General features: G+C 38.9%; 1 protein-coding gene across 1 annotated transcript in view; it reads left to right on the forward strand.

Annotated features, from left to right (window-relative positions):
* Adss (adenylosuccinate synthetase) overlaps positions 1-27,131 on the forward strand; it is a 217,903-nt gene that overhangs the window by 111,413 nt on the left and 79,359 nt on the right. The window contains exon 4 of the mRNA XM_067136749.2: positions 6,969-7,117. Within this exon, the coding sequence (XP_066992850.1) occupies positions 6,969-7,117 (149 nt within the window). The remainder of the gene's footprint in view (positions 1-6,968; positions 7,118-27,131) is intronic.

Genomic DNA, 27,131 nt, shown 5'->3' on the forward strand with positions numbered 1-27,131 from the left:
AGGTCTCTCAGAACGCTTGCAATACCTGCCAATGTTATGTCGTGGTGATGATGGTATTCCATTGATATTCCTTAAGGGCCGATGACCTTAGATGTTAGGCCCCTTTAAACAAGCAAGCAAGCAGATATCCCTCAATTTGATCTGAATTCTGGATCTCCAACACGATAAACTGTTCCATGTATGACTTACTACTGCTATCGCATCATGGAAAGACAAAACAAGGGTTTTTGTTTTTGTTTTTTGCTTTACATTGCACTGACACAAATAGGTGTCTTATGTCAACGATGCAATAGGAAAGCTCTGGGAGTAGAAGTGGCATGGCCTTAATTAAGGTACATCCCCATCATTTGCCTGGTGTGAAAATAGGAAACCACGGAAAACCATATTTAGGGCTCGAACGCACTATCTTCCGAATGCAAGCTCACAATTGTGCGACACTGAACACATGGTTCAACTCCCTCGGCTAGAACAATTTTAATATATTACTCGGATACGGCATCTACTTAACCGTCGTCGTCGTCATCATCATCATCATCATCATAGGCATTTATTCATCTGCGAATATATAGTACATAAATATAATGTCATTTGGACGTATTGTGTCGTCTCAGATGGCTGAACAGTCCGATTCTGGATACACAGATTTTATTGCAGTGACAACACACACTAGTTGTTGCAGCAGATGGTTGTGCAAGAACACCATCCCTCGCATTCGCTCATTCTTTCCTGCGGTTCCACTTCTCAGCTTCTAATCTTCTATCATTTTCTAGATGTTCACTTCTGTTGTATACAATGCTACGCCATTTGGGCCTATCCTCAGCTTCAGTTTCCCAGTTGATCAATACGCAAAAATAGAATCGGGATGGTTGGCATTTATACAGAATAATCAAACAAAATTATGTGCAGAAAATTTTGATCACCTGCAATATGCGTTGCACTCAAGTGAACATAGTACTGAAATCGGTCAATTGGTAACATTGCCATCATCCTTTGCATGGTGGACCACGATATTTTCATGAGAAGACATAGGATGCAATGATGTATATTGAAAATTGTGGAAAACCAGATTTTTTAAAATTACGTCTACGTGCTATCCAAACTGGGAAGAAATTAAAACTAACCTTCATCCCAACGGAACACTTTGAGAGGTATGGCGTGAACAGGGTATTCCACCTAAAAATACATAAATTATTAGCTTTGTCATAAAGCTTATATATTTGGGAACCACGCTTCTTTCTATACATGGTCGAATGGAAGAAGCTTGGCTTACCACACATTCATTTGCTACTATGGCTTGAAAAATCATACCACACACAACCATTATCATAGCAAGTAACAAAACGAGTAATCTTGCTGGACATGTAGCGAAGTGCGGGTGATGAGACCCGGGAGTTGTATTGACGGAGTGCAAGGAAATCCCCTACAATCACCAGCGTGATTTCAGCGGAGTCCCAAGAAGACAATCCAGTACTGTTTGGTACGGTGTTAAGACACATGATTCATGGACCATGTGTGTGGGGCTTTGAACCCCAAATTTCCTCCATGTATGACTGGCAGAAGATGGTCAAAGCGGTTTCTCAAATCATTTCAAAGTAACACACCGACGGGTGATATGGTTATCCAAAATATCGAAGGTTATCACCTAAGCATAGCGGACAATCCGCTACCATCCGACATTATTACATTGAAAACAGATTAATAATGCCTCACACGCCACTGTTACTCAAAATATTTGATGTCCATATAAAGAACACATGGTTTATTAAGAGAAATAGCCAAGAGATCAGCTGATATAGTTGGGATGGACAGTATGGAACACTCATCAATTTTATAACAACAGACTGAGAATGGGAAAGATACGTCATGAATACAGAGATAATCCCCAGTGAAAGTATGGAAGGTGATCATAGATTATTAATTGTGGAATTAAAACAAGTAAAAATCCCTAAAATTGTATTGAAGAAGAAACCAAAGATCAGGATTTGAGAATTGGAGGAGGAGGATAAACAAATGGCATTCCAAGATTGTATAAAATGGAAGTTGCCTAACATGGAAATACGAAGTGGAGAAGACGAGTGGGAAAATTTAAGACAGACTTTTATGGAAGCAGCAATTGAGGTATGCAGGAAAATAAAAGCAAAAGTTAAGGGAAAGGAGACATGGTGGTGGACAGACAAAATAATAAAAGAAGTAAAAGAAAGGAACAAGGAGAAGAAATTGGTGAAGAAAAACAAAAACTGTATCAGAGGGATGAGAATAAGATAGAAAGGTTACATGTAGAATACAAAAGATTGAAACTACAAGTAAAGAGGAGTATCAAGGAAGAAAAGGAGAAATGTTGGGGAGAGTTTACCGACAAAATTGAGCAAGATAGTCAAGGAAATCAGAAACTATTATACAGAGTAATAAAATCGAAAAGACTAAATCAAGAAAAAAATCAAGGCATTAGAGAGAGAAGATAGATCCATAGTACATGACAAAAAGGGTCTTCAGAAAGTGATGACAAAGTATTTTGAAAAACTTTATGATGAGGATGACTGCTCGGCGGAAGGAGGAGATAAGAAAATGGAAATAGATGGAGAAAAAGAAGAGAACCCGATAACATGGTTGGAACTTGAAAGGGCAGTGAAAACAATGATCAAAGGTAAAGCAAGTGGAAAAGATGAATTCAATGCTGATATGATTAAGGCAGCAGGAAGCATTAGACTACAGTGGCTATACAGAGCCCTCAATGCCATATAGAAGGATGAAAGGATACCTGAAAATTAGCAACAAGGAAGCATTGTACCACTGTTCAAAAAAGGAAATAGGATGAAATGTGACAATTATAGAGGTATAACCCTATTATCACATGGGCTAAAAATAATGGAGAAAGTCGTAGAAAAAAGACTGAGGGATATAATAGAAACACAGTTAGAGGAAGAACAAGGCTTTAGACTGAATAGATCAACTATAGACTTTATATTTACAGTGCGAACGATAATGGGAAAACATCTGGAGAGGAACAAGGGAATCATATTCGTATTTTTGGATTTGGAAAAAGCTTATGAAACAGTTAAGAGAAAAAAAAATGTACCAAAATCATTAATTAACAAGATAAAAATGTATCATGAGAGTAAAAGCAAGGAAGTTAACTGTCGGCATTATTGTTTGTACGAGTGGGGAGTGGTGACTGAAACATGTTATACAAAAAAAGGTCTCAAGCAAGGAAGTTAACTGTCGCCATTATTGTTTATTATATTGATGGATGAAATCATAAAACGTATAAAACAGAGTATCAGTAGTGATGAAGTGAATGCTTTGGTATTTACAGATGATGTGGTGATTTGGGAAAAAGAAAAGGAAGTACAGAGGAGACTGGACATTTGGAATGAAAATTTGAAGGAGTTTAGAATGGTGATTAGTAAAAAGAAAACTGTAGTCATGCACTGTGGAAAAGAGAGTAAGAGAAGCCAAGTAAACATAGACGGAGAACGGTTAGAGAATGTAGAACAGTTTACATATCTGGGTAGCATTATTAATGGAAGTAATGAAATACAACAATAAAATTAATAACAGACTAAGTAAAGGTACAAAATTTTATCTTCAAATCAGAGCGCTTTTATGGGATGACACAGTACCCAAGAGAACGAAATTAACATTATATAAACAGTATTTCATACCAATAGTAACACATGGACTAGAAATGCTGGTAACTAGTAAGAGAGAAGATAGTACAATCCAAGCAGTAGAAATGAAAATTTTAAGAACGTCGGTTAAAAAGGCAAGAAGAGAGAGAATTCAAAATATTAAAATCAGAGAAGAGCTAAATATAGAACCGATAGTAGAGAAGATACAGAAAGCAAGATTGTGATGGTTCGGACATGTAAAAAGAATGGGTAGCAAGAAGGGAATTGGAAAGAGAAGTTAAGGGATAGAGACCCGTTGGAAGACCGAGAAGGTGGATGGATCAGATTTGGAAGGACATTAGAGAAGCTGGATGGGATGTGGCAGAAGTAATAGAGCAGGAAAAGTGGAAGGACAGAAAGGAGTGGAGGAGGCTTGTTAACCACATCTGGGCGACTGGAGTGGGACATTGATGATGATGATGATAAATGTGGAACTATGTAACTCTGTAAATTCAATCAAATATGTCATAAAATATGTCAACAAAGGTAGCGATCAAGCTACATTTAACCTGCTATCTGGAAATGAAGTGGAACAATTTCAGTCAGGTAGTTACATTTGCAGTTCGGGAGCAGTTTGGCGTATTTTTTTCTTTTGACATACATGAACGGGCACCTACTATTACTCACTTGGTAATTCATTTAGAAAATGGGCAGATAGAGTTCTCTTCACTGAAAATAATGCCGACGACATTATGAACAATCCGTGTGATACCACATGACAGCTCTTTCAAATTATGTGCCAGTGGTGAATGTGCAAAAACTTTGACATACAAGGTCCCTAGGTTTTATACCTAGAATCAGTCTACTAAAACATTCCAACGTAGAAAACAAGAAACTGCAAGCAGTGGCCATCCAGGAGTAAAAAAACAGATGCTACTGGGATGGTATACGTAGTTCACCCAAATAATAGTTAATGCTTTTACCTACGGACGTTGCTCCACATAATCAAAGGTCCGATGTCTTTTGCAAGCCTAAGAACTGTCCAAAGAGTAACTGACAATAACTTCAATAAGCATGCAAATCAATGGGTTTGTTAGAAGATGATTCCCGATGGGCAAACGCATCTGAAGCTGATGTTTCTAATACACCCAGTCAGTCAGACATTTGTCATTTTGATAACATATTGCCAACTTACGAACCCCCTCAGTATTCGGGAAAGTCATTGTGAGAGTATGGTTGAAGACATATTGTACTGCAGTAGACAGGAATGTTCTTCAGATGAGATTAATTATGATGAGGATATTTTCAACAAAGCTTTCCTGGAGTTAAATAAAGTGGTAGAATCTATTTGTGGAAAAACCGTCAAAGATTTTGGATTACCTCCGTCAAACAACACAAGCCTGGATGCCAAGAGAGATTATTTACGAGTGATGTCCTACGATAACTCCAGTCTGTTACAAGCAATTCAAAATGAGATTTGTTTAAACTTAACCCGAAAATTGTTTATGATGCAGTAATGACCTCATTCAACGATAACAAAGGCAACATTTTCTTCCTTGATGTCCCTAGAGGTACAGGCAAAACATTTTAAGTTAATTTATTGCTCGGCAAACTGAGATTAGAGAAAGAAATTGCTGTCACTGTGGCTTCGTCTAGCATTGCAGCTACGCTCTTGGAAAGTGGTCAGTGCTATTTTCAAGATCCCACTTAAGATTTGTCCTGACAATGCATCCAACATTTATAACATACCAAAACAAAGTAACACAGCTAAATGAATATGGGATTGCAATTTGATTGTTTGGGATGAAGCTTGCTTGTCACATAAAAGATTTGTAGAGGCATTAGATAAAACACTGCCGAGACATAGGAAATAACACATTAATGGGTGGTTGCACTGTTACTTTCTGGAGACTTTTGCCAAATACTACCAGTTGTAATAAGAGGGTCGAGATTTGATTAAGTCAGTGCATCACTAAAGAGGTCTTGCCTTTGGCCATATGTAACCAGAGTGGAACTAAAAGCCAATATATTGCATCCAGAAGATGGTGGGTTCGAACTTCACTGTCGGCAGCCCTGAAGATGGTTTTCTGTGGTTTCCCATTTTCACACCAGTCAAATGCTGGGGCTGTACCTTAATTAAGGCCACGGCCGCTTCCTTCCCATCGTCACCATAAGACCTATCTGTGTCGGTGCGACATAAAGCAAATAGAAGAGAAAAAAAAGAAAAAAAGCCAAAATGAGGGTTTTGCTGATATTTTACTTCAAATAGGTAATGGTGAATTACCAACCAGAAATGGAAAAATCGATTTGAGTGACCTATGTTTTTGTCCTCTAAATCTATTGGACTTGATGGAAAAGGATTACCTGGATGTTTCAGATATTTCTATTCAGACCCAGAGTTGGTTTGAGGAGAGAGCTATACTGTCTGCAACTAATGAACAAATCATTAAAGTAAATGACTTGGTAATTTCTAGGTTTGATGCACCTTCTAAAATTTACCATTCAGTAGATACTGTCTTGGATATAGAAGAGGCAGTAGGTACATTATCCAACTGGATTTTTAATTCTTTGACTCCTCCTGGAACTCCTTCCCACAACTGATTTTGTAGTTTTTCCCTATAATATTACTCTGCAACCTAAACACACCAAAATTGTGCAATGGCACAAGATTGCTAGTAAAATCTTTAAAAAATTGTCTACTTGAGTGCACAATCCTCACTGGGTGTGGAGCCGGTGAAACTTTTTGATCCCTCAAATACCAGTGATACCCACCAACTTACCATTTCAGTTTAAAAGGCTCCAATTTCCAGTAAAAGTATATTTTAGTATGACCATTCGTGAAGCACAGCGCCAAACTCTAAATGTTACAGGTCTAGACTTGAACATTGAATGTTTTCATCATGGTCAACTCTAGGTGGCTCTGTGGTGAGTTACTTCCAAAGAAAATTGGTTTTTGTTGGCCCCAGATTGAGAGTCACATAACATAGTATATACGGAGATATTTAATGTGTAAGGCCACCCGTGCAAAGCCGGGGCAGGTCAGCTAGTAATAATATAAAATTAAGGAAGGATACATTTTCTCCTTTTCCCCCTCTTATCTTCCTCTCTGTATTTATTTTAGTCGGATATAAGCATGAATATTGAATATTTATACCTTCATAATGTAGGAGAAAATAATTTCTGGTGGATTATTTTAATTAAATAATCCAATAAAAACAAAAATGTGTAGTGATATTTTCAGAGTGATTGTTTTCTGTACTTTATTCATATTTTAAATTCTACAATGAAGTGTTACATCTTGATGCATGTTGTTCCTTGTGGAGCAGTTGCAAGCCACAATTTTGTTGTTTTGTACTATAGCAGGTAGATGGGCTGCAGGAGCTAGAGAAAGGCAAGAAGTCCTTGGGCACAACCAAGAAAGGCATTGGTCCTACCTATTCCTCCAAGGCCACTCGCAATGGCATACGGGTAGCTGACCTTCTGGGAGACTACAACTCCTTTTCGGAAAAGTATGTCTTCAGTCATAGTTAATAGCATGCATTTGCATCATCTCTGTGTGGAAACTACTTTTTTCTTTTGGGTTATTGGGTGCAAAATAATTTTAGGCTATTATTTACTCTGCATAAGTCTCATCTGAGGAGGAACTTAAATAAAAATTTCTTGCAGTTTTGTTAAGTTTTGCTTTATAATTTTTTTTTTTTTTTAGCTAGAGAATGATAAGATTGCTTCATCTCTGCACTTCATTCCTATTAGTTTGTTCACAACTTGCTGTTTTTCCTTCTTCTAAAAATGTACAATCTTTACCTATAAATTAAAATATTGAAGTAATTGTTAAAGAAAGCACGTTTGATATACTGCAGTAAGTGGTGTATAAAAATATTATAAAAGGTGCCTACTGATTTCAGTTCTAAGTGTAAATCTTATTTTAGAATGAGAAATGATTCATGTAAGTAGTGAATGAGAAGTTAAACTTTTAATGGTTTCTGCATGCTGCTATGGTGTGTTATGGATGATTTTTTTTTTCGTGTGGCTATTTCTAGCCGAGTGCAGCCCTTGTAAGGCAGACCCTCCGATGAGGGTGGACGGCATCTGCCATGTGTAGGTAACTGCGTGTTATTGTGGTGGAGGATAGTGTTATGTGTGGTGTGTGAGTTGCAGGGATGTTGGGGACATCACAAACACCCAGCCCCCGGGCCATTGGAATTAACCAATTAAGGTTAAAATCCCCGACCCGGCCGGGAATCGAACCCGGGACCCTCGGAACCGAAGGCCAGTACGCTGACCATTCAGCCAATGAGTCGGACTATGGATGATCTGCTCAATGTAAAATGAGAGATGGTGGTTAAAACTGAACTGTAGAAAGATATGTTATAGTACACTGCTTTAGTACTATGATTAGCTTAATTCATATTGATAAAATGTAACTGGAAATTGAATTATTGTATTAAGATGAATAACAAAGATAATACCATTGGAAAGTCAGAGAGATTACATAAGAATACTGATGAGAAATCTACTATACAGCAATACAACAGTCTCCAATACCAATGAAAATGTTTTAAAAGAGTTTGATGAGTGGCCATGTGGATAATTAAGTTGAGTAGACGTGTAATTTCTGGGCTCATCATTACGGTATTGATCTGCAGTCTATTTTATATTATCAAAATGCTAGGTTTACTGAAAGGTTAAAGACCATTTTCATGGCAAAATGCTGTCACTCGGGCATCTGTTGAACCCAGTAACAATTGACAGACTGTTAAATACTTTACAAAGGTGAAAACCGTCAATACGGAATGATTCTAATATCTTGTAATAGACTGTTAAATATGTACTATCATCATTTCTACTTATTATCATTTATTACTGTTGGGCACGTAAATGTAAAGATAATGTGGATGGATTTAGCAGTCGCAGGAAGTAGGATGAGAATTGTCTCAGTTAATTCACTATGTGAGAAAAAAGTTGAATGTGAAGTAGACATGCATTTACTGACGAGACCTAGCGTTTACAGTCCACTATGTCTTCTGGTATGGGCTAGAACAATTTTGTTACTTTCATTGCTCTGTCACAGTCTTATCCTTGGCTTTGACAATATGAAAGTGACTGAGGTATGAGTGATGTTAGTAATGACATTCCTTATGCAGCCAGTCCCTGATATGAATGGTGTGAAAGTGTTGCTCATAGGGTTGGTTGGTGCATGCATTTCAGTGGACTTGGCTGACTGGTATGTATGCTCATTGAGAAAAGCAATGGAAAACGACCTTGCTCCTCATTTCCTTAGTACGCCTCTTTTGTGATGCCTGGGCCGTCTATGACAGCTAATGGTGGAGCTGTTGAGGATCCAATCCGTCTGTGTGCTGAAGACTAAACATACATGAAGTAGTTTTATGAAGCACTCTGAGACATTGTAATCAGGGTTAACTAGCAAGGATAAAATAGTGCTGATGGGCGATTACAGTGTGAATATTGGAAATAAAACTGAATAACATGAGAAAGTTATGGGTATATACAGTAAGACCTCGTTAAGACATTTGTTATGTTCTGAACACGCTACTAAATATACTTATCCAGTACTTAACATTACTTTATTAGGAAAATGCATTTGTCACAGCATTGCATAACTATTCACTACAAAGAATGTTCCAATGAGAAGAACAGCTGTTCTCTCCAGAGAGTATACATCTCTGTGTTGTTACGCTGTTGTTACTAGCGCACTCACTGTATTATTTTTAAATACACTATAGTCTCCCCCACTTAGAAATGTGTTATACACTGAATTTTAAATAAACACTTTGAAGCTGTGAACTTATCAGATAAGGAATATAGACGAATTAAAAAAAAGGGAAAACCAGATAATCTATAGAATTTTGAAAAAGGTACTTCACTTCTCACAGAACAGTTGAGCTGAGTTGGTTCACAAAACAAAATCACGGAACCGCACAGGCAGTTGAGTATGTCTTGATGATCTACGGACACGTTCATTTGTTGGAACATCGGTATTCTGTCGTAGTGTCTCTGTCGTATCTGGGGTTGATGGATTTTCTACTGGAACAGCTGGATCTTGGCGTGGTGATACTGTTAAATCAGAATTAACCGAGACATGGCATTCTGGAGCTCTAGGTACGTCGTATGACTGGGCTGGTTCAAATGTAACTGATTTAGGTTGAATGAGTGTCCCACGCATTTGGTCAATATGGCGTTTCAGTGTCCTTCCTGATTCGTCCAAAATAACTAGGTAGTGTCGCTGACCATACTTCTTTACAACCTTTCCAAATTTCCAAGTGTACTTGTTATTGCAAAAGAAGCGCACCTGGACTCTCTCCCCCACATGAAACGATCGTCCTGGTTTGGCTACCGATAATGAAGGTTGAGGTCGGGTAGGGAAGAAAGCATCAAGGCGAATCCTCATTTTTCGGTTCAGGTATAGCTCTGCTGGTGACTTTCCACATGCAAGGGGTGTAGCACGGTATCGAAACAGAATCTTTTGTATTTTCTCGTATATTGGGACATTATCATCAGAGGCAGTACGGAGACGATTCTTCAATATTTGAACATGTCGTTCTGCTAAGCCGTTAGTGGCTGGGTGACCAGGTGCAATGAATTTTTGAAAAATTCCATTTGTTGAACAATAGGTGCGAAATTCATTGCTTTGAAAAATGGCTGCATTATCTGAGACAATGCTTGCTGGAAATCCATGAGAAGCAAATATACGGTTTAGCAACATGATTGTGGAGGTACTTGTTGGCGAATCTTGTAAAATTTGCACTTCTGCCCATTTCGATTTGGCGTCCACACAAATCAGAAAGTTGCAGTTCTCAAAAGGTCCTGCATAATCAATATGCACTCTTTCCCAGTTCTCTTTTGGTTCGTCCCATGGATGCACTGGTGATTTTGGTGGATTTGCTCTTGTCAATGCACATGTTTGACATCCTTTTACTAGGCGTTCAATGTCTCAATCAATTCCAGGCCAATAGACGTAGCGACGGGCCAGCTGTTTCATCTTCATGATGCCCAAATGAGTTTCGTGAAGTTCATTTAAAACCTGATCTCTTAGTCTGGAAGGGATAACAACTCTATCTTGTCTAAACAGCACACCATCATTCAGAGTATATTCTGAAACCATCCGTTCATTCTGTAAATCAAAAACAAGTTTACTCAGTTCATGATCTTTACGTGTTTCGTCCTGGATGGTGCGAAATGTGATTCGTTTGCTTGAAATTTGAAAAATTAGGTGCGTAAATAACTGGTTAACTTCATCCCCAATGGAGATATCTGTTGAAGAATGGACTTGCTGTAGGGAAGCCCGCGATAAACAGTCAACATTTTGGTTCTCTGCACCCTTCTTAAATTGAACTGTGTAATCGAATCCCGACAAGAACGAAGCATATCGTAGTAGACGAGCAGATGTCATCTGTGGTAGAGCTTTGTTTTGCTGAAAAATACGAGTTAGCGGTTCATTGTCTGTCACTAGTGTAAAGTGCCTGCCAAAAACATAGGCGTAAAAGTGGTTGACAGCAAACATTATTGCCAAAGCCTCCCTGTCTAGTTGGCTATAGTTCTGTTCTGATACAGTCAGTGATCGTGATGCATACGCAATCGGCCTTTCTTCTCCATCAATTAGATGGCTAAGGACAGCGGCAACACCTGTTGGACTTGCATCTGACGTCAGAACTATTGGTAATTTTGGATCATAGGGCGTTAAGACCCTATCGCTACACAACTCTGCTTTTAACTTGAGGAATGCGGTTTCACATTCCGAAGTCCATATGTAACGTTGGCCTTTGCGGAGCAGGAGCCGTAATGGATATGACATGGTGGAGAAATCTGGTATAAACCTGGAGTAGTAGGTGATTAGTCCCAAAAATCTGCGTAGTTCATCAACGCTTGTAGGATGAGGCATGTCATTAACAGCTCTAACTTTTTCTGGGGACTTACTAATGGTATTATGCTGGATAACATGGCCCAAATATTCAATTCTCTCTTCAAAGAAAGAACACTTAGCTCGGTTGATATGCAGATCAAAATCAGATAATCTCTTCAGACATAACCGCAAATTGTGTGTGCACTCCTCCAGAGTTGATCCATGTACGATTAAGTCGTCAAAATAGGCTTCTGTTTTTGAAAGTCCCCTGAGGATTTGTGAAATGATTCGGTTAAATTCGGATGGCGCTGTTTTAATTCCGAAACTTAGACGATTCATTCTATATGTTCCATGATGTGTAGATATAGTCTGGATTGTAGCACTTTCATCATCAACTACCAAGTGTAGAAATGCTTTGAACAAGTCCAGTTTACAAAAATATTTGGAATCACGTAGGCTGTTCAACACATTATCAATTCGCCTTATGGGGTAATTTGCAGCAACAAGTTTCTCATTTACACCACATTTGTAATCAACACATAATCTAACTCCTCCATCTGGCTTGGGAATGACGACCAACGGTGACCCCCAATCACTTGATGATACAGGAGATATGACACCAGCTGCTTCTAGTGAATCCAGCTCCCTTTCAACTCGTTCACGAAGTGCATAGGGAACATTCCATCCTCGTCGCCAACTGTTATGTTCTGAACACGCTACTAAATATACTTATCCAGTACTTAACATTACTTTATTAGGAAAATGCATTTGTCACAGCATTGCATAACTATTCACTACAAAGAATGTTCCAATGAGAAGAACAGCTGTTCTCTCCAGAGAGTATACATCTCTGTGTTACGCTGTTGTTACTAGCGCACTCACTGTATTATTTTTAAATACACTATAACATTCCTGCAAGGTACAACAAAACAGAACGTGTTAAGCGAGAAAATGTACTACTGAATACATGAATAAAAACAATCCAACAGATAGATGGAAACACTAGATAAGACTTCTTCTGACATGAGACCATTTTATGTCGTGTATCCACAGGTACTGTAAAAATTATATCTACCATTTCTAAAGATGAGAGGAATGTATTAATAGGTGTAAAAAGCACGAGAGACAAATATGAAAACCTTTTCCACTGGGGCTTGTAAAATAACAAGTGAACTGAAAGGTTTGAAGAACACCAAACAACAAATATGAAAGCATGTGCACGGGGGCCAATAAAAATATCAAGGTGTTATTGCAGATCACACTCTTTCCAGAAATATATTAGTAGAAGCCTTTTATTTTGGTGCAGTGGGTTATTAAACATTATTTTCTGGTCACACTCTTAGACAATGAATTAGAGGTTACACTCGACTGTGCGACCGGGAGGAATGACTTTGGCCGCCATTTTTAATAAACTTCGACCAACTCGCGCGATCGAGTCAAAACTCGAAGATGCAAATGCCAGTCCACTTTCTTACACATTTATATTTTTTCTTCATTAGTAAGGAATTTCACGACTTTTTCTGTATCCATAAACTATCTTGAGACAAATATGCACCACGCTAGTCAATTTCACACGATTATGTTCCTAATCCAAATATAGGCTACCGTATCATGCGACAAATATTCGCTACACTTCACTGTACAAATCAACGCAAAATAAATTTCTAACTTCTGAATAGAATGCAAAATACAAGCGAAAGTAGGTTCACTGTTTTATTCAGCAATCTTGCTGCCAACCAGCAAGCAAAACTGAACATTCCTGAGCCTAACGGCTTGCTTCCCGAAGGTGCAATGTATCCTGAAGTTCGTGAATTTAAGGAATCACGCAACTGTGGAGACGGCTCTTACCCCAATTGGAAATCAAGTTTCTTTCACAAGGGATGACAAATAACATTTTCAGGGCTGGGAAAGATGTGATCATACTAAGCGGTAATAGACAAATTCTGTGACACGATAGGTGAGGTATTTTTATATAGATTTAATATGATGAGAATCAGGACTTCAAATTTACAACGTTCTAAGCGGAAAACATGTTAATGAGGAATGCACTAATGAGGTTTCACTGTATAGGGAAAATATGGAAGTAAGTAGGAATGTGAAGTGTTGACTGGACTTCTATGCTAATATGGGATTAGCAGTTCATTATACAAGCATTAGGCTATTCATCGTTACACATGGGTGGCTATAGGCACCAATCCATAATAGACTATATCATGGCAGACTTCGAATTCAGAAAAATGATTAAGAAGGTACGCGTATTCTAGAGAATTTTTGATTAAAGAGACTACTGTCTGATTTGCTGTGAACATAATATCACTAGTGAAAAGTGAAATCTGTCTGCAGACAGATATGGGTAAAATATCTCCAAGACAAGGAAATTGGAAGTACATGGATCATCATCTTCTTCATCATCATCATCATCATCATCATCATCATCATCATCATCGTTGACCAACTCCAGTTTCCCAGGTGTGGTATATGAGCCCCTTCCATTTTGTTCGGTCCATGAACCATTCTTCATTCACAATCCGCTCCTAATCCTGACCTCTCTCCTCTACATCCTTCTCACTAGGTCTGCCTACTGGTCTTTTTACCCTTATTTCTCTTTCATACTCCTTTCTTGCAGACCTGTTGGCACTCATTCTTTTCACATGACCAAACCACTTCAGTCTTGCCTTTTGGATCTTCTGGAGTAAGGAGTCTTTTAGTCCTACGTCTTTTCTGACTTTTTCATTCCTGATTTTATCCTTCCTGGTCTTCTGGATCATTGTGCGTAGGAACTTCATTTCTGCTGCTTGGAGTTTTGAGTTGTCCTTTCTTGTTAATGTAGTGGTTTCCAGGCTGTATGTGAGGATAGGGATGTATTATGATTTATACAGTGTCATCTTGGTTTTGAGTGATACTTATCCCATAGTAGCTGTCGTAATTGGAGGTTAAAATGTATTGGATATGATTAGTAAAATGTTCGAAAGAATATACAGTAACTAGGTTCAGGATATAGGACAATGGGTGGTGTACAGGGATTCTGTAGTAGAAATAGCAAGGAAATGCTGAGGAACAACTATCTACATTTTCGTGGATTGAAGAAGTCAGACCCGCTTGTAAATGTAAAAAGGAAGACTTTCCAAAAGTAGCTCCAAACAGAACCTGATGTAGATGGGAAACTATTTCTAGATGAAAGAAAGTGAAAAAAATCATTGTAGAGTTCGAGGAAATCCTGGGAAGATTTCAATAATAACCTGGAAATATTAAGCCAGGTGGCAGGAAAATCTTCTTGAACTGTAATAAAGATTCTTAGAAAGGGAAGGAATAGCAAATTGAATAGCATTTTGGGTAAATCAAGTGAATCAGGGAATCACTTGATAGAAAGAATATTTTAAAGATCTTCCCAACGTACAAGAACAATCTTTCTATTGATGTTTCAAATAATGGAATTCATGAGGATGAGAACTATGATAGCAGTCATGAAATTACACTTCAGGAAATTGAAAAGGTGGTAAGTAAATTGAATTGTCATAAAGCTGCAGAAATAGATGAAATTAGATATGAAACGGAGAAATGTAATGGAAAGGCAGGGATGTTGACTGTGCATCCCTACATTCCGGCTTCAATGAGGTGTTACAACTACCAGAAATTTGGCCACACCTTATTGCGATGTCAAGGTTTGACGACCTGTAAGTTGTGTTCAAAAGGTAAACCTGCTGATTTAGAGTGTACACCACAACCTATGTGCATCAACTGCACAGGTGTGCATGCTCCAATCTCCAAGGAGTATTGACAGTCAGGGAGGAGAAAAATATCCAGTAGATCAAAATGTTGGATAAGCTTTCTTATCGATATGCCCTGAGCTCTGTCTCCGCTTAAAACGTTGTGAAAGTGCGGATCTCATCAAAGAGTTTTGTACCTTACAACGGTACACAGCAAGCATCAAAAAGTTCCGTCCACCAACAAAGAATCATTAAAGAACCTGGAGATCCCAGAAAGGTATCCTTGCTTCCTGGGAAGTCAGCAGATGCATTCTTGCCAATGTTGCATGGGAAGGGCACTTCCCAGTCACACTTAGGAAAAAAAGCTGAACGAACACATGCCCTCCTACCAATGTGCAGAGTAAACAGAAGGAGAAGGCCCCAGGGCTTCTCCTAAACGTCGGAGAAGAAGCCTTCTCCAACCCGATCAGGGTCACTGCATACCCAAAAGAAGCTGGCACACAGTCCGCCAGCTCTCCTCCAAAGGATAAGCATTAAGTGCGGCCAGTATCCAGTATTCGGGAGATAGTGGGTTCGAACTCCACTGTCGGCAGCCCTGAAGATGGTTTTTCGTGGTTTCCCTTTTTCACACCACGCAAAATGCTGGGGCTGTATCTTAATTAAGGCTACTACCGCTTCCTTCCCTTTCCTGCTCCATCGCCATAAGACCTATCTGTGTCGCTGCGACGTAAAGCAACTAGCAAAAAAAAAAAAAAAAGGGGATAAGCATACCTGCCAGCCCTTCTGATTTACCCGGAAACTTCCCGTTTTTTAACTCTTCTTCCGATTTTCCGATTTATTTTTACTTCTGTTTTTGACCAATATAACCTCCAGTATGGTCAATACTCTACCCCTAGGATAAATTCTTAAGTGCTTGTGTAATTTTTGCAACCTCATTTTCAAGCATATTTATTTGATGCTTTATTTGGCGAGAGTATCGTCAGTCGCCTTTGTGTTTCGTGTTTCCCTCTCACTAAAGCAGTATGTGTGCTTTACAGCTGGGAATTCGTGCGGCTGTCGTCCTACAAGCGAGAGATGCTAGCGCATGCTAGTGACTCTGTTAATCAGGACAGAAGAATGACTTTGTTATTGTGTGGTTCGCGCTTTGTTAACATAGTTTCTGTGAGTAGTTTAGTTGGAGTTGTAGGACGTTTTTTTCTTGCGGTTCTGTCCTTTATCCCCTGTCGAAGTTGTATGTTAAAAATGTATGAGACATATTGATCTGTTTTGTATGTGGTAGTTTAGCGTATTTCAGTGCATTTGTGTTCATTCTTAATTTATGATTTAGTGATTTGAATGTTTTACAGAGAGTTGTGTCGGTGACAGATTCTGTTATTTTCTCTTCACATTATGACCACAAAACATAACAAACATTATCTGCAAGTGTTCAGAGATACATATAAAATTGATTTTCCATTGACAGTCTAATAAAGAAAACTATTATGCATTTTGTTCTGTGTATTGTATGATATAAATATCTTGCATGGAGTGAAGACTGATATTGTAACTCATAGTACCACACAGAAACGCAAAGATAGTGCTAGCTAGCTGTCTCAAGTGGAACAAAATATAAAGTAATTTTTTGTAGGCAGGAAAGAATATGATGCAATCACTCAAGCAGAATGTTTCTTCACGGCGTTCGTTGTCGAACATTGTCTTGTTCTGATCAAGTAGGACCCTTGTTGAGAAGTTCCCAGATACAGACAATGCAAAGAAGAAAACATCTGTCATAATTAATGAAATGGCTCGTGATGCAAATAGTACGGTGATTCAAATTTTAAAGACTGAGCCTTTTGTGATCTCACCTGATGGTAGCAATGATAAAGACAGTAAGCTCTATCCTTTTGTGTTGTTTTTGAACAAAGAATTGAAAATGATTGAAAATTGTTGCTATCCATGAAAAATTTGGAAGGCATCTCTACTGGTGTTAACATTGCTAATTTTTTACTCCTAGATGTTCTAAAAATATATTACATTCCAGTGGCAAACTGTATAGCTTTCAGCGTAGATAATGCTCCTGTTATGAAAGGAAGAAAAAATGGCTTTGCTGCTAAACTAAGAAAGCGGTGCGAAAACATTATTGTTGTTGTTATTATTATTATTATTATTATTATTCCAGTGCTTTTCCCACATCTGTGGGGTCATGAATGCGAACTGCGTCACACATGTGGATTTGGCCCTGTTTTACGGCCGGATGCCCTTCCTGACACCAACCCTATATGGAGGGATGTAATCACTATTGCATGTTTCTGTGGTGGATGGTAGTGTGGTGTGTCTGAATATGAAGAGGAAAGTGTTGGAACAAACACAAACACCCAGTCCTCGAGCTTGAGGAATTAATCCGTCATGATTAAAATTCCCGACCTGGCCGGAAATCGAACCCGGGACCCTCCGAACCGAAGGCCTCAACGCTGACCATTCAGCCAATGAGTTGGATTATTATTATTATTATTATTATTATTATTATTATTATTATTATTGGATGCCCTTGCCATTTGATTAATTTGGCTGCCATGAAGGGTGCAGACTCCCTTCCTGTCAAAATTGATGAGATGCCCATCGATATTTATTATTATTTAAATGCTCAAAGAGAAAAGATCATCTCTAAATGCATAAAGCTGTGTACCAGACTGATGTAAAAAAAAATATTAAAGCATGTGTGTACATGTTGGTTATCCTTGGGGAAATGTTTGGAAAGATCGATTTCACAGTGGGAGCTGCTGCAGAGTTTTTTAAGATAAGGTAGAATGGTCCTTTGGCACAAACACATCTCTGAAGTATTTCCAAATTCCTAAACCAAGGTGCATGAAGATTCAGAAATGGAACCAGGTCCTTTTGTCATTAGAGTACAAGACCAAGCTTGTGTTATTTCTGGGAAAAGGAAGGCAGAGAGTAGTTCTTTATCTGCATCTGCATCTGTTAGATCTGAGTTGACTGATACAGTGAAGGACATTCTCTGTAGGTTCGCTAAGCTAGTAGTCATTAAAAAATTGTATGGTTTTTAGAAGTGCTCTATCACATGAGAGAGAATCAGAAAACCGATGATGATTAATTGGCTACTCAACATCTAGCCTTGTAGAAAATCTTGCACCTGAGGAGAAGAACTTTTATTTGGACATCAGGAACTATTTTATCACAGTCTGTGATTATATGATTCATCAATTTAGTTTGAATAGTGAAATTTTTGTTAATGCCCAAATAGCACAGATAAATTCTTTGCTGACTTCTTCCTTCTCTGCCATCAAGTATTTTGTTTCCAAGTTTTCTGTTAGGCTTATATTGCCTGTCAGTGAAAGATGGTGAAGGTGACAAAGAAGCTATGGATGCATTACAGTGCCAGTTTAGTGCTCTCCAAATGGAGGATTTACCATCGTCTGTTGTGCAAGAAGAAAGAATAGATTGTTCTTGGTCTGATATACGGGATGTACAAGATGGAGATGGGTGTTTCAAATATGATAGAATAGCAAAAGTAATGCAGTCAATATTGACAATATCACACAGCAATGTCGTATGTGAAAGATTGTTCAACCAAGTGAAGAAGACGAGGACACACTTCCTGTCAAACACTCTTCTCCTAGAATTCAACAAGGTCTCGTCTAATGCTTTCCTGCCAGTCCACACGCACACCGTGGTACTCTGCTATAGAAGACTGAAATCACATAACCCACCAATTATAACATCCAAAGAGTTGACACAGGCAGAATTCAACTTGGCAAAAGAATGGAAATATCAGCGGTCAGAAGTGGCTTCATAGTGGAATAGAACATTAAATCCCAATTGTGTTCTACAAGATTTTGACCTCCTTTATAGAATTTGGACATCATCGAATTGTATTTGAACAAAGTATGGTAGGTAGATGTGCTTACTTACTGCAGAAGTGGAGCTTTCATAACTCGTCTGACTGCAGCTGTGGAGCGATGTTCCAGACTGTCAAATAATTCTACATGAATGTCCACTCTCCTCATACCGGAGATCACAGTTGTTCCAGCATCCATGATACAGTAGCTGAATGGACTAAACGTGCAGTTGTGAACTAGTGTTGTGTGCATAATCATGTCTCTAACCCTGTGTCATTTAACCCCTTGCCGATTATTTACCATTCACTGGCTTATTTTGTACATATCTTGTCATTTTATATTCATCATCTGTGTATGCCATACACTAATCAGTAACCTCAAGAACATTGAAATTATGAAAATTATGTTCAGAGCCAGAAGCACAATTATAATATCTTTTACAACTTTTACATTTTTTGGTTTGTCAAAATTATGCAGTTTAAATAAAATTAGAGAATGCCTGAAACAGAAAACTTCTGATAACAGATTATACCTAAAAAGCATATATTGGTGTCTGTAATCTTCAAGATAAACGGGTATCTGGTATGGTTGTTATTACAGTAGAACCCCCGCTAACCAGAATAAAGGAGGTGAAGGTGGTTTTGGATAAGCAAAATTTTGTGTAATAAAATATTATTTTTAGAGTGTTACCACTAATTAAATCAGTGGTACACTGCAACCCCCCACGGCACTTAACTCCCCTGAAAGGGCTTTGGCCTGCCCAGCGACCGCTGCTCAGCCCGAAGGCCTGCAGATTACGAGGGGTCGTGTAGTCAGCACAACGCATCCTCTCGGCCGTTATTCTGGGCTTTCGAGGCCGGGGCCGTCATCTCACCGTCAGATAGCTCCTCAATTGTTATCATGTAGGCTGAGTGGACCTCGAACCAGCCCTCAGGTCCAGGTAAAAATCCCTGACCTGGCCAGGAATCGAACCCGGGGCCTCCGGGCGAGAGGCAGGCACACTACCCCTACATCACGACCGTAATTAAATTATTAAGTAGCGAGAGGTTAAATACCACAGAGCAATGCAGTCGGACAATAATAATGAAATCATTTCAGCTTCAAGGCACTACACAATAAATCAGTAAATCATTCAATTCATTCTTTTGCATAACTATTCACCAATAATATTTCACGATGATACCACCAAAAGAAAAATAATAAAAATTGAAGATAATTGTGGGAGGTTTTGGCCATGGTCTGAACATTTACAATTAACAATAAATCTGAGAGTTCATTGTAATCAGTTTGTTTTAATATCACTTAAAGTACTGATTTTTAATTAGTTTGAAAATAATAATTATCAAAAGATCAGAGATTAACTAGAATGTGTAAATTATTCCATTAAGATAATAAATGTCAAACTAGGAAGATGATGCCAGGGAAATTAATCTGGCACAATTTATGACTGAAAAGAATATACTTCGAAGATAATCAGTCAGTACCCAGTCCATTAACACTTTAGCGTCGACGTGTACATTTGCTTTTCTCGTGGTAAACTGCTGAAATGCAATATACTTTTTTCAGGTTGTTGTTCATAATTTCATTCATAGATGATAATCAGAGACATAATTCATGTTCAAAGTTACTATTTTTGTGACCCCCCTTTGGGGTGGCATATGGTTATCAGGTTGACTATGCAACAGAGAAAGCGCACGTCACCCCTGTGACAGCCTTTTTACCTTTGTTGTTGTGGAACACTGTGCTCGGTGTTGTGAGCTGTTGATTTACGCGCATTTCAACGAGTTCCTTGTAATTTACAGTTTTGTGACAAGAATTTAATTCATGTTATGTGTTTCTGTGTTGAGTAAGCCATGATTACCGATAGAGAGATAGAAGAACAACTTGAAAAGGGTTCGAATGTTGAATCAAGAGATGTTGACATTTAGGATTTGCAATGTGATGTCACCTTTTCCGAGTCAGAATTCGACAGTAGTTTCTGTAGTGAGGACACTTGCAAAGATTCCGGTGCTGCATCGGGCAATGATTCAACCAAATCACCAGCCAGTGACAATTACTGGAGAACATTCTCAGGTTTGCAGGAACATTGTATTTATTTATGCGTAGCCCCGGTTTACAATTTCATCTGAATGCTAAATCTCAACCAGTATGTAAGAATAAAGCAATAATAAACTCCAATCCACATTTTTTGTCCTTGCCATTAATAATTGAATTCTGATGGTTGCGTATGTCAGAGAAATTCCCCTGTCTGTTGTGCAATGCAGAGCATGCTGAGAAAGGAATGGGCACTGCCCTGCACTCTATGAACACCTTACGTAAACAAGCAATGCATTACAACAGCGAATGGTAGCGCTAGTTTCGTGTGACAGCCTGAAGTTGAGAGGCCTGGACACACTACCGTGTCACCTCATGAGGGGTGACATACTATATTTTGTATGAGGGTCCGTCACCCCACATGGGGTGACATCGTCTTCAGAGTGTTAAATAATGAATGAATTACTCGGTAAAAGGCAAGGGTTCTTCACAAAACAGAGTTGTGAAACAAATTCACCAGAGAAAATAACACACATCTATCACAAATCAACATCAGTTATTGAATCCCAGTCATTAGTCTTAAAAACAAACTATATAGGGGTAACTAATATGACCAGGCAATCAATCACCACTAATCTGCATTTACAGTAGGGTAGTCACCCAGGTGACAGATTCCCTGTTTTTTGTTTTCCTAGTCTTTTCTTAAATAATTGCAAAGAATTTGGAAATTTATTGAACATCTCCCTCGGTAAATTATTCCAATCCCTAACTTCCTTTCTGTAAACAAATACACTGACTGACAGAGCAAATGCAACACCAAGAAGGAGTGGTCAGAACTTTATGCCAATTGCAGGGTAGACTGACGTCACTGAGGTATGCTCATGATGTGAAATGCGCCGCTGTGCTGCACACGTAGCGAACGATAAATGGGACACGGCGTTGGTGAATGGCCCACTTCGTACCGTGATTTCTCAGCCGACAGTCATTGTCGTGTGCCACAGGACACGTGTATAGCTAAGAATGCCAGGCCGCCGTCAACGGAGGCATTTCCAGCAGACAGACGACTTTACGAGGGGTATGGTGATCGGGCTGAGAAGGGCAGGTTGGTCGCTTCGTCAAATCGCAGCCGATACCCATAGGGATGTGTCCACGGTGCAGCGCCTGTGGCGAAGATGGTTGGCGCAGGGACATGTGGCACGTGCGAGGGGTCCAGGCGCAGCCCGAGTGACGTCAGCACGCGAGGATCGGCGCATCCGCCGCCAAGCGGTGGCAGCCCCGCACGCCACGTCAACCGCCATTCTTCAGCATGTGCAAGACACCCTGGCTGTTCCAATATCGACCAGAACAATTTCCCGTCGATTGGTTCAAGGAGACCTGCACTCCCGGCGTCCGCTCAGAAGACTACCATTGACTCCACAGCATAGACGTGCACGCCTGGCATGGTGCCGGGCTAGAGCGACTTGGATGAGGGAATGGCGGAACGTCGTGTTCTCCGATGAGTCACGCTTCTGTTCTGTCAGTGATAATCACCGCAGACGAGTGTGGCGTCGGCGTGGAGAAAGGTCAAATCCGGCAGTAACTGTGGAGCGCCCTACCGCTAGACAACGCGGCATCATGGTTTGGGGCGCTATTGCGTATGATTCCACGTCACCTCTAGTGCGTATTCAAGGCACGTTAAATGCCCACTGCTATGTGCAGCATGTGCTGCGGCCGGTGGCACTCCTGTACCTTCAGGGGCTGCCCAATGCTCTGTTTCAGCAGGATAATGCCCGCCCACACACTGCTCGCATCTCCCAACAGGCTCTACGAGGTGTACAGATGCTTCCGTGGCCAGCGTACTCTCCGGATCTCTCACCAATCGAACACGTGTGGGATCTCATTGGACGCCGTTTGCAAACTCTGCACCAGCCTCGTACGGACGACCAACTGTGGCAAATGGTTGACAGAGACTGGAGAACCATCCCTCAGGACACCATCCGCACTCTTATCGACTCTGTACCTTGACGTGTTTCTGCGTGCATCGCCGCTCGCGGTGGTCCTACATCCTACTGAGTCGATGCCGTGCGCATTGTGTAACCTGCATATCGGTTTGAAATAAACATCAATTATTCGTCCGTGCCGTCTCTTGTTTTTTCCCCAACTTTCATCCCTTTCGAACCACTCCTTCTTGGTGTTGCATTTGCTCTGTCAGTCAGTGTATTTGTCCCAATTTGTTCTGTTGAATTCCAACTTTATCTTTGTACTTTTTCCTACTCTTTCCTACTTTTTAAAACCACTCAAACTTACTTGTCTACTATGGTCATTCCACGCCATCTCTCCGCTTCAGCTCGGAACATACAACTTGGGAGAAAGGAAACAAGCTGCTCGACTGAGTGGTATGTCACAAGAAAACCATAAAAAAAAGATTTTTTTTTTCTTTTTTTTTTTTTTAGGAACATCCTCAGCTACTTTTTTCATTACTTAGTTGAATTTTTTTTTACAAAATTATATTCTTAATTAAAAACCATCTAATAGTACCTTAAATATACTTATAGTGAAACTATTAAAAAAGGAGTTGAATGAGAGAAGTGCAGTTTGAGGAAAAGGTGATTTATTATGTTTTTCTCCTAATTTAATTTTAAACACATCCTAATTGCTTGATGAAGTCTTAAAGTTGCTATTCAACTCTTTGGTTCCTAGACTAGGAGTTCTTTTAAGACTTAATGTTTCTATGTTGCTCAACTGTCCTGTTCTGAAAAATTTTTCTGAAATCTTGTCTTGTGTCTTGGTTTTAGGAATGCTTCCTCAGCTGCTCTTCTTTGTTAAAATAAGTTTTACTATAACTGTTATGGTAGAATTGAACATCTTGTGTATTTGTCATTTAGAGACATGTCTGAAGCTGAGTACTTTCATGCTAACTTTCCTCAGTCCTATTACGAAAATACTCATCTTCACACACGTCTCTAAACAATAAATACCCAAGATGTTCAATTTTACCATAACCGTTATAGCACAACTTATTTTAACTTATAACATAGGCATTTTAAATTCAAAAAAAAAAAAAAAAAAAAAAATTGCACACATGTCAAACTGACTGGCCTGTAATTTTCAGCTTTATGCCCATCACCCTTTCTTTTATACACAGGAGCTACTATAGCAACTCTCCATTCATTTAGTATAGCTCCTTCATGCAAACAATAATCAAATAAGTACTTCAAATATGGTACTACATTCCAACCCATTGTCTTTAATATATCCCCAGAAGTCTTATCAATTCCAGCAGCTTTTCTAGTTTTGTCTCATTGTAAATACCTTTGTTTTCATAGATAAATGTCAATTCTTCGTTAGTATTAGTCACCACCTCTATCTGGACATTTTCCTTGTACCCAACAATCTTTGCATTCTGCCGATTGATTATTTCTGCCTTCTGAAGATCTTCACATACACACTCCCCTTCTTGGAACCAGTTTCTGCCTTAAAGTGCCTGTAAAATACCCTTCCATTTTTCACTAAAATTTTTATGACTACCAATTATGCTCGCTATCATGTTATCCTCAGTTGACTTCTTCTTTGCTATATTTAATTTCTTAGTAAGTTCCTTCAAATTCTCCTTGTTTCTACAACCGTTTCTAACTCTATTTCTTTCCAACCTGCACTTTCTTCTTTTTCTCTTTACTTCTCTTTTATAATGTAGCTATTTTTTACCATTCCTTACCACTTTTAAAGGTACCTGTTTTCACATTCCTCAACAATTGTTTTAAACCCATCCCACAGTCTGTTTATTTACCATTTTCCACTGATCATAATTACTTTTTAAAAACTTCCTCATGCCTGTCTTATCAGCCTAGTAGTCCTATTTCTAGGACCTTCCTTTCTATCGCATTTATTTTAAACTACGACAAAAACAGTTTCATGACCGCTAATACCATTACTTCGGTTTCTCTGTAGAGCTCATCTGGTTTTACCAGCATCCTACTGAGAATATTCTTCCCTCTAGTTGGTGTGTCATCTTCTGATTCAGCTGTGCTTCCCCAGATTAACTTATTGGCCATTTGTTGATCATACTTCCTGTCGTTCACATAACCTTCCTAACTGACATTTAGTAAATTGAGATCACCCGCTACAATCACGCTCCTTTCCATATCGTTTCCCATGTAGCTGATTATCTTATCAAATCATTCCAAATCAGTGTCTGCACCACCCTTTCCAGGTCTATTACATTCCAAAAACATCTTTAGAGATGAGCCTTACACCTAGAATTTCATATTTGTCATATTTAACTTTTTCATAGCTTATAAATTCTTCTTTCACCAGAATGAATACTCCTCCTCCTACCATTCCCATTGTATCTCTGTGATAAATACTCCAGTTCTGTAAGAAAATTTCTGCATCCATTATATCATTTCTGAGCCATCATTTAACTCTTATTACAATATCTGGTAAGTATATACCTATTAAATTACTTGTATTCCCTTTTTTACAATACTTCTACAGATCAACATTAACATTTTTATGTCATGCCTAAATGACTTCCACATCCCTGTACCCTTGTCACCACTCTCTAGTCCACCTGAACAAAATAACAATCTCATAACATATGAAAGGTATTTTGAAAAGAAGGTCGACGAGAAATGCATTTCATTTGATAACTCCCAATCCTTTTTTTATTATCTATATATTTAACACACTAGGCTGTTTTTTGTTACATAGATTTTGAGAGAACGGTTGAACCAATGGACATCATAAAGCATTCTGATGAATGCTCTTGGCCTGTAGATTAGCAGTGTGTGTTTGAAAGCATAAACATTTGTTGCCGTATATTTTTAAATTATTACAGAAAATGTAGTATTCTGATTGGCTAATGCACTCACGTGCTAGTGAGCTCAAGTCCGCCTAAACCTTAAATGCTGAGCAACAGACATGATAGGGGAGGTAGAAGGGGAGTAGGCACGCTTGCACAAGGTGTCTTACTGGTCAGCTGGTACTTTGTGGACAGGGAAAACCCCTATTCTGTTTTGTTGCCCAGCTGTTGAACAGTACACATTACATTCAACATTCCTCTAAATTTAAATGAGAATTTGGTGTCTGGTTTAAAATTGAATTCCAAAGCAGCTGGCGATATTTGATTAGCACGGCTCAAAATGAAATAAAACCCCAAAGACAAGTAGTCATTCAATAATGTGTGTGAATCATCTTCTAAAATATACCATGTATAACAACATTCTGTTCTTTCTGGTGGGAAAATTATTGTTCTAGGGAGAGATATCATAAAGCTTTTATGTGTTTTGCCACATGCTTATCGCCAAACAATTATTTATAAAACCTACCTCCATAGTGTAACAGCCCCGAAGGGCCATGGCCTACCAAGCGACCGCTGCTCAGCACGAAGGCCTGCATAGTATGAGGTGTCGTGTGGTCAGCACGATGAATCCTCTCTGGCATTTTTCGTTGTTTTCTAGATCATATTTATTTATAATTGTATTTAATCTCCTCTTTGAACCTTTTTAAAAATACGCCACTTATATTAAAATATGCGGACAAAACCACAAAAGAAATGGAATTCGCTGGTTTGTTTTGCAAGAAATCGGTAATGGTGACCGCCCCTCTGTAGATGGTGACAGATCAAATGTTATTGAACTACCACCCAGAATTTTAGCAGGTGTTATCGTAATTGAAATTTATAGCAGATGAAAGATGACATCATTTCCTCAAAAGTTGCCATTCTTTGGGCTTATACCCAGTAATTCAAAACCTTACACTAGCATCAACAAATTAATATTGAAGATGAAAGCTAGCTACTTCAATTTCCTACATAATTCTTGAATTCCTTGGAATTAATGGTTTGTCTCCACATATTCTTATTCTAAAAATAGGAGCTATAGTTATGTTCCTTAAAAATCGGAATGTTTCCCAACGGCTCCTGAACAGAATCCGATTAGGGTCTAATTCTAAGGATTATGTATGAAAATTGTTTAGATTTGGAAACAATAAGTGAAGCTAAAGTTGGACAGTGAGCTCTGATCCCTCAAATTGACTTTAGAATATCTGATAAAACACTCCCATTTTCCTTTAAAAGCCATAAATTTCCAATTTGCTTGGCATTTTG

The sequence above is a fragment of the Anabrus simplex genome, chromosome 1 (assembly GCF_040414725.1).
Source record: "Anabrus simplex isolate iqAnaSimp1 chromosome 1, ASM4041472v1, whole genome shotgun sequence".
NCBI lineage: Eukaryota > Metazoa > Arthropoda > Insecta > Orthoptera > Tettigoniidae > Anabrus > Anabrus simplex.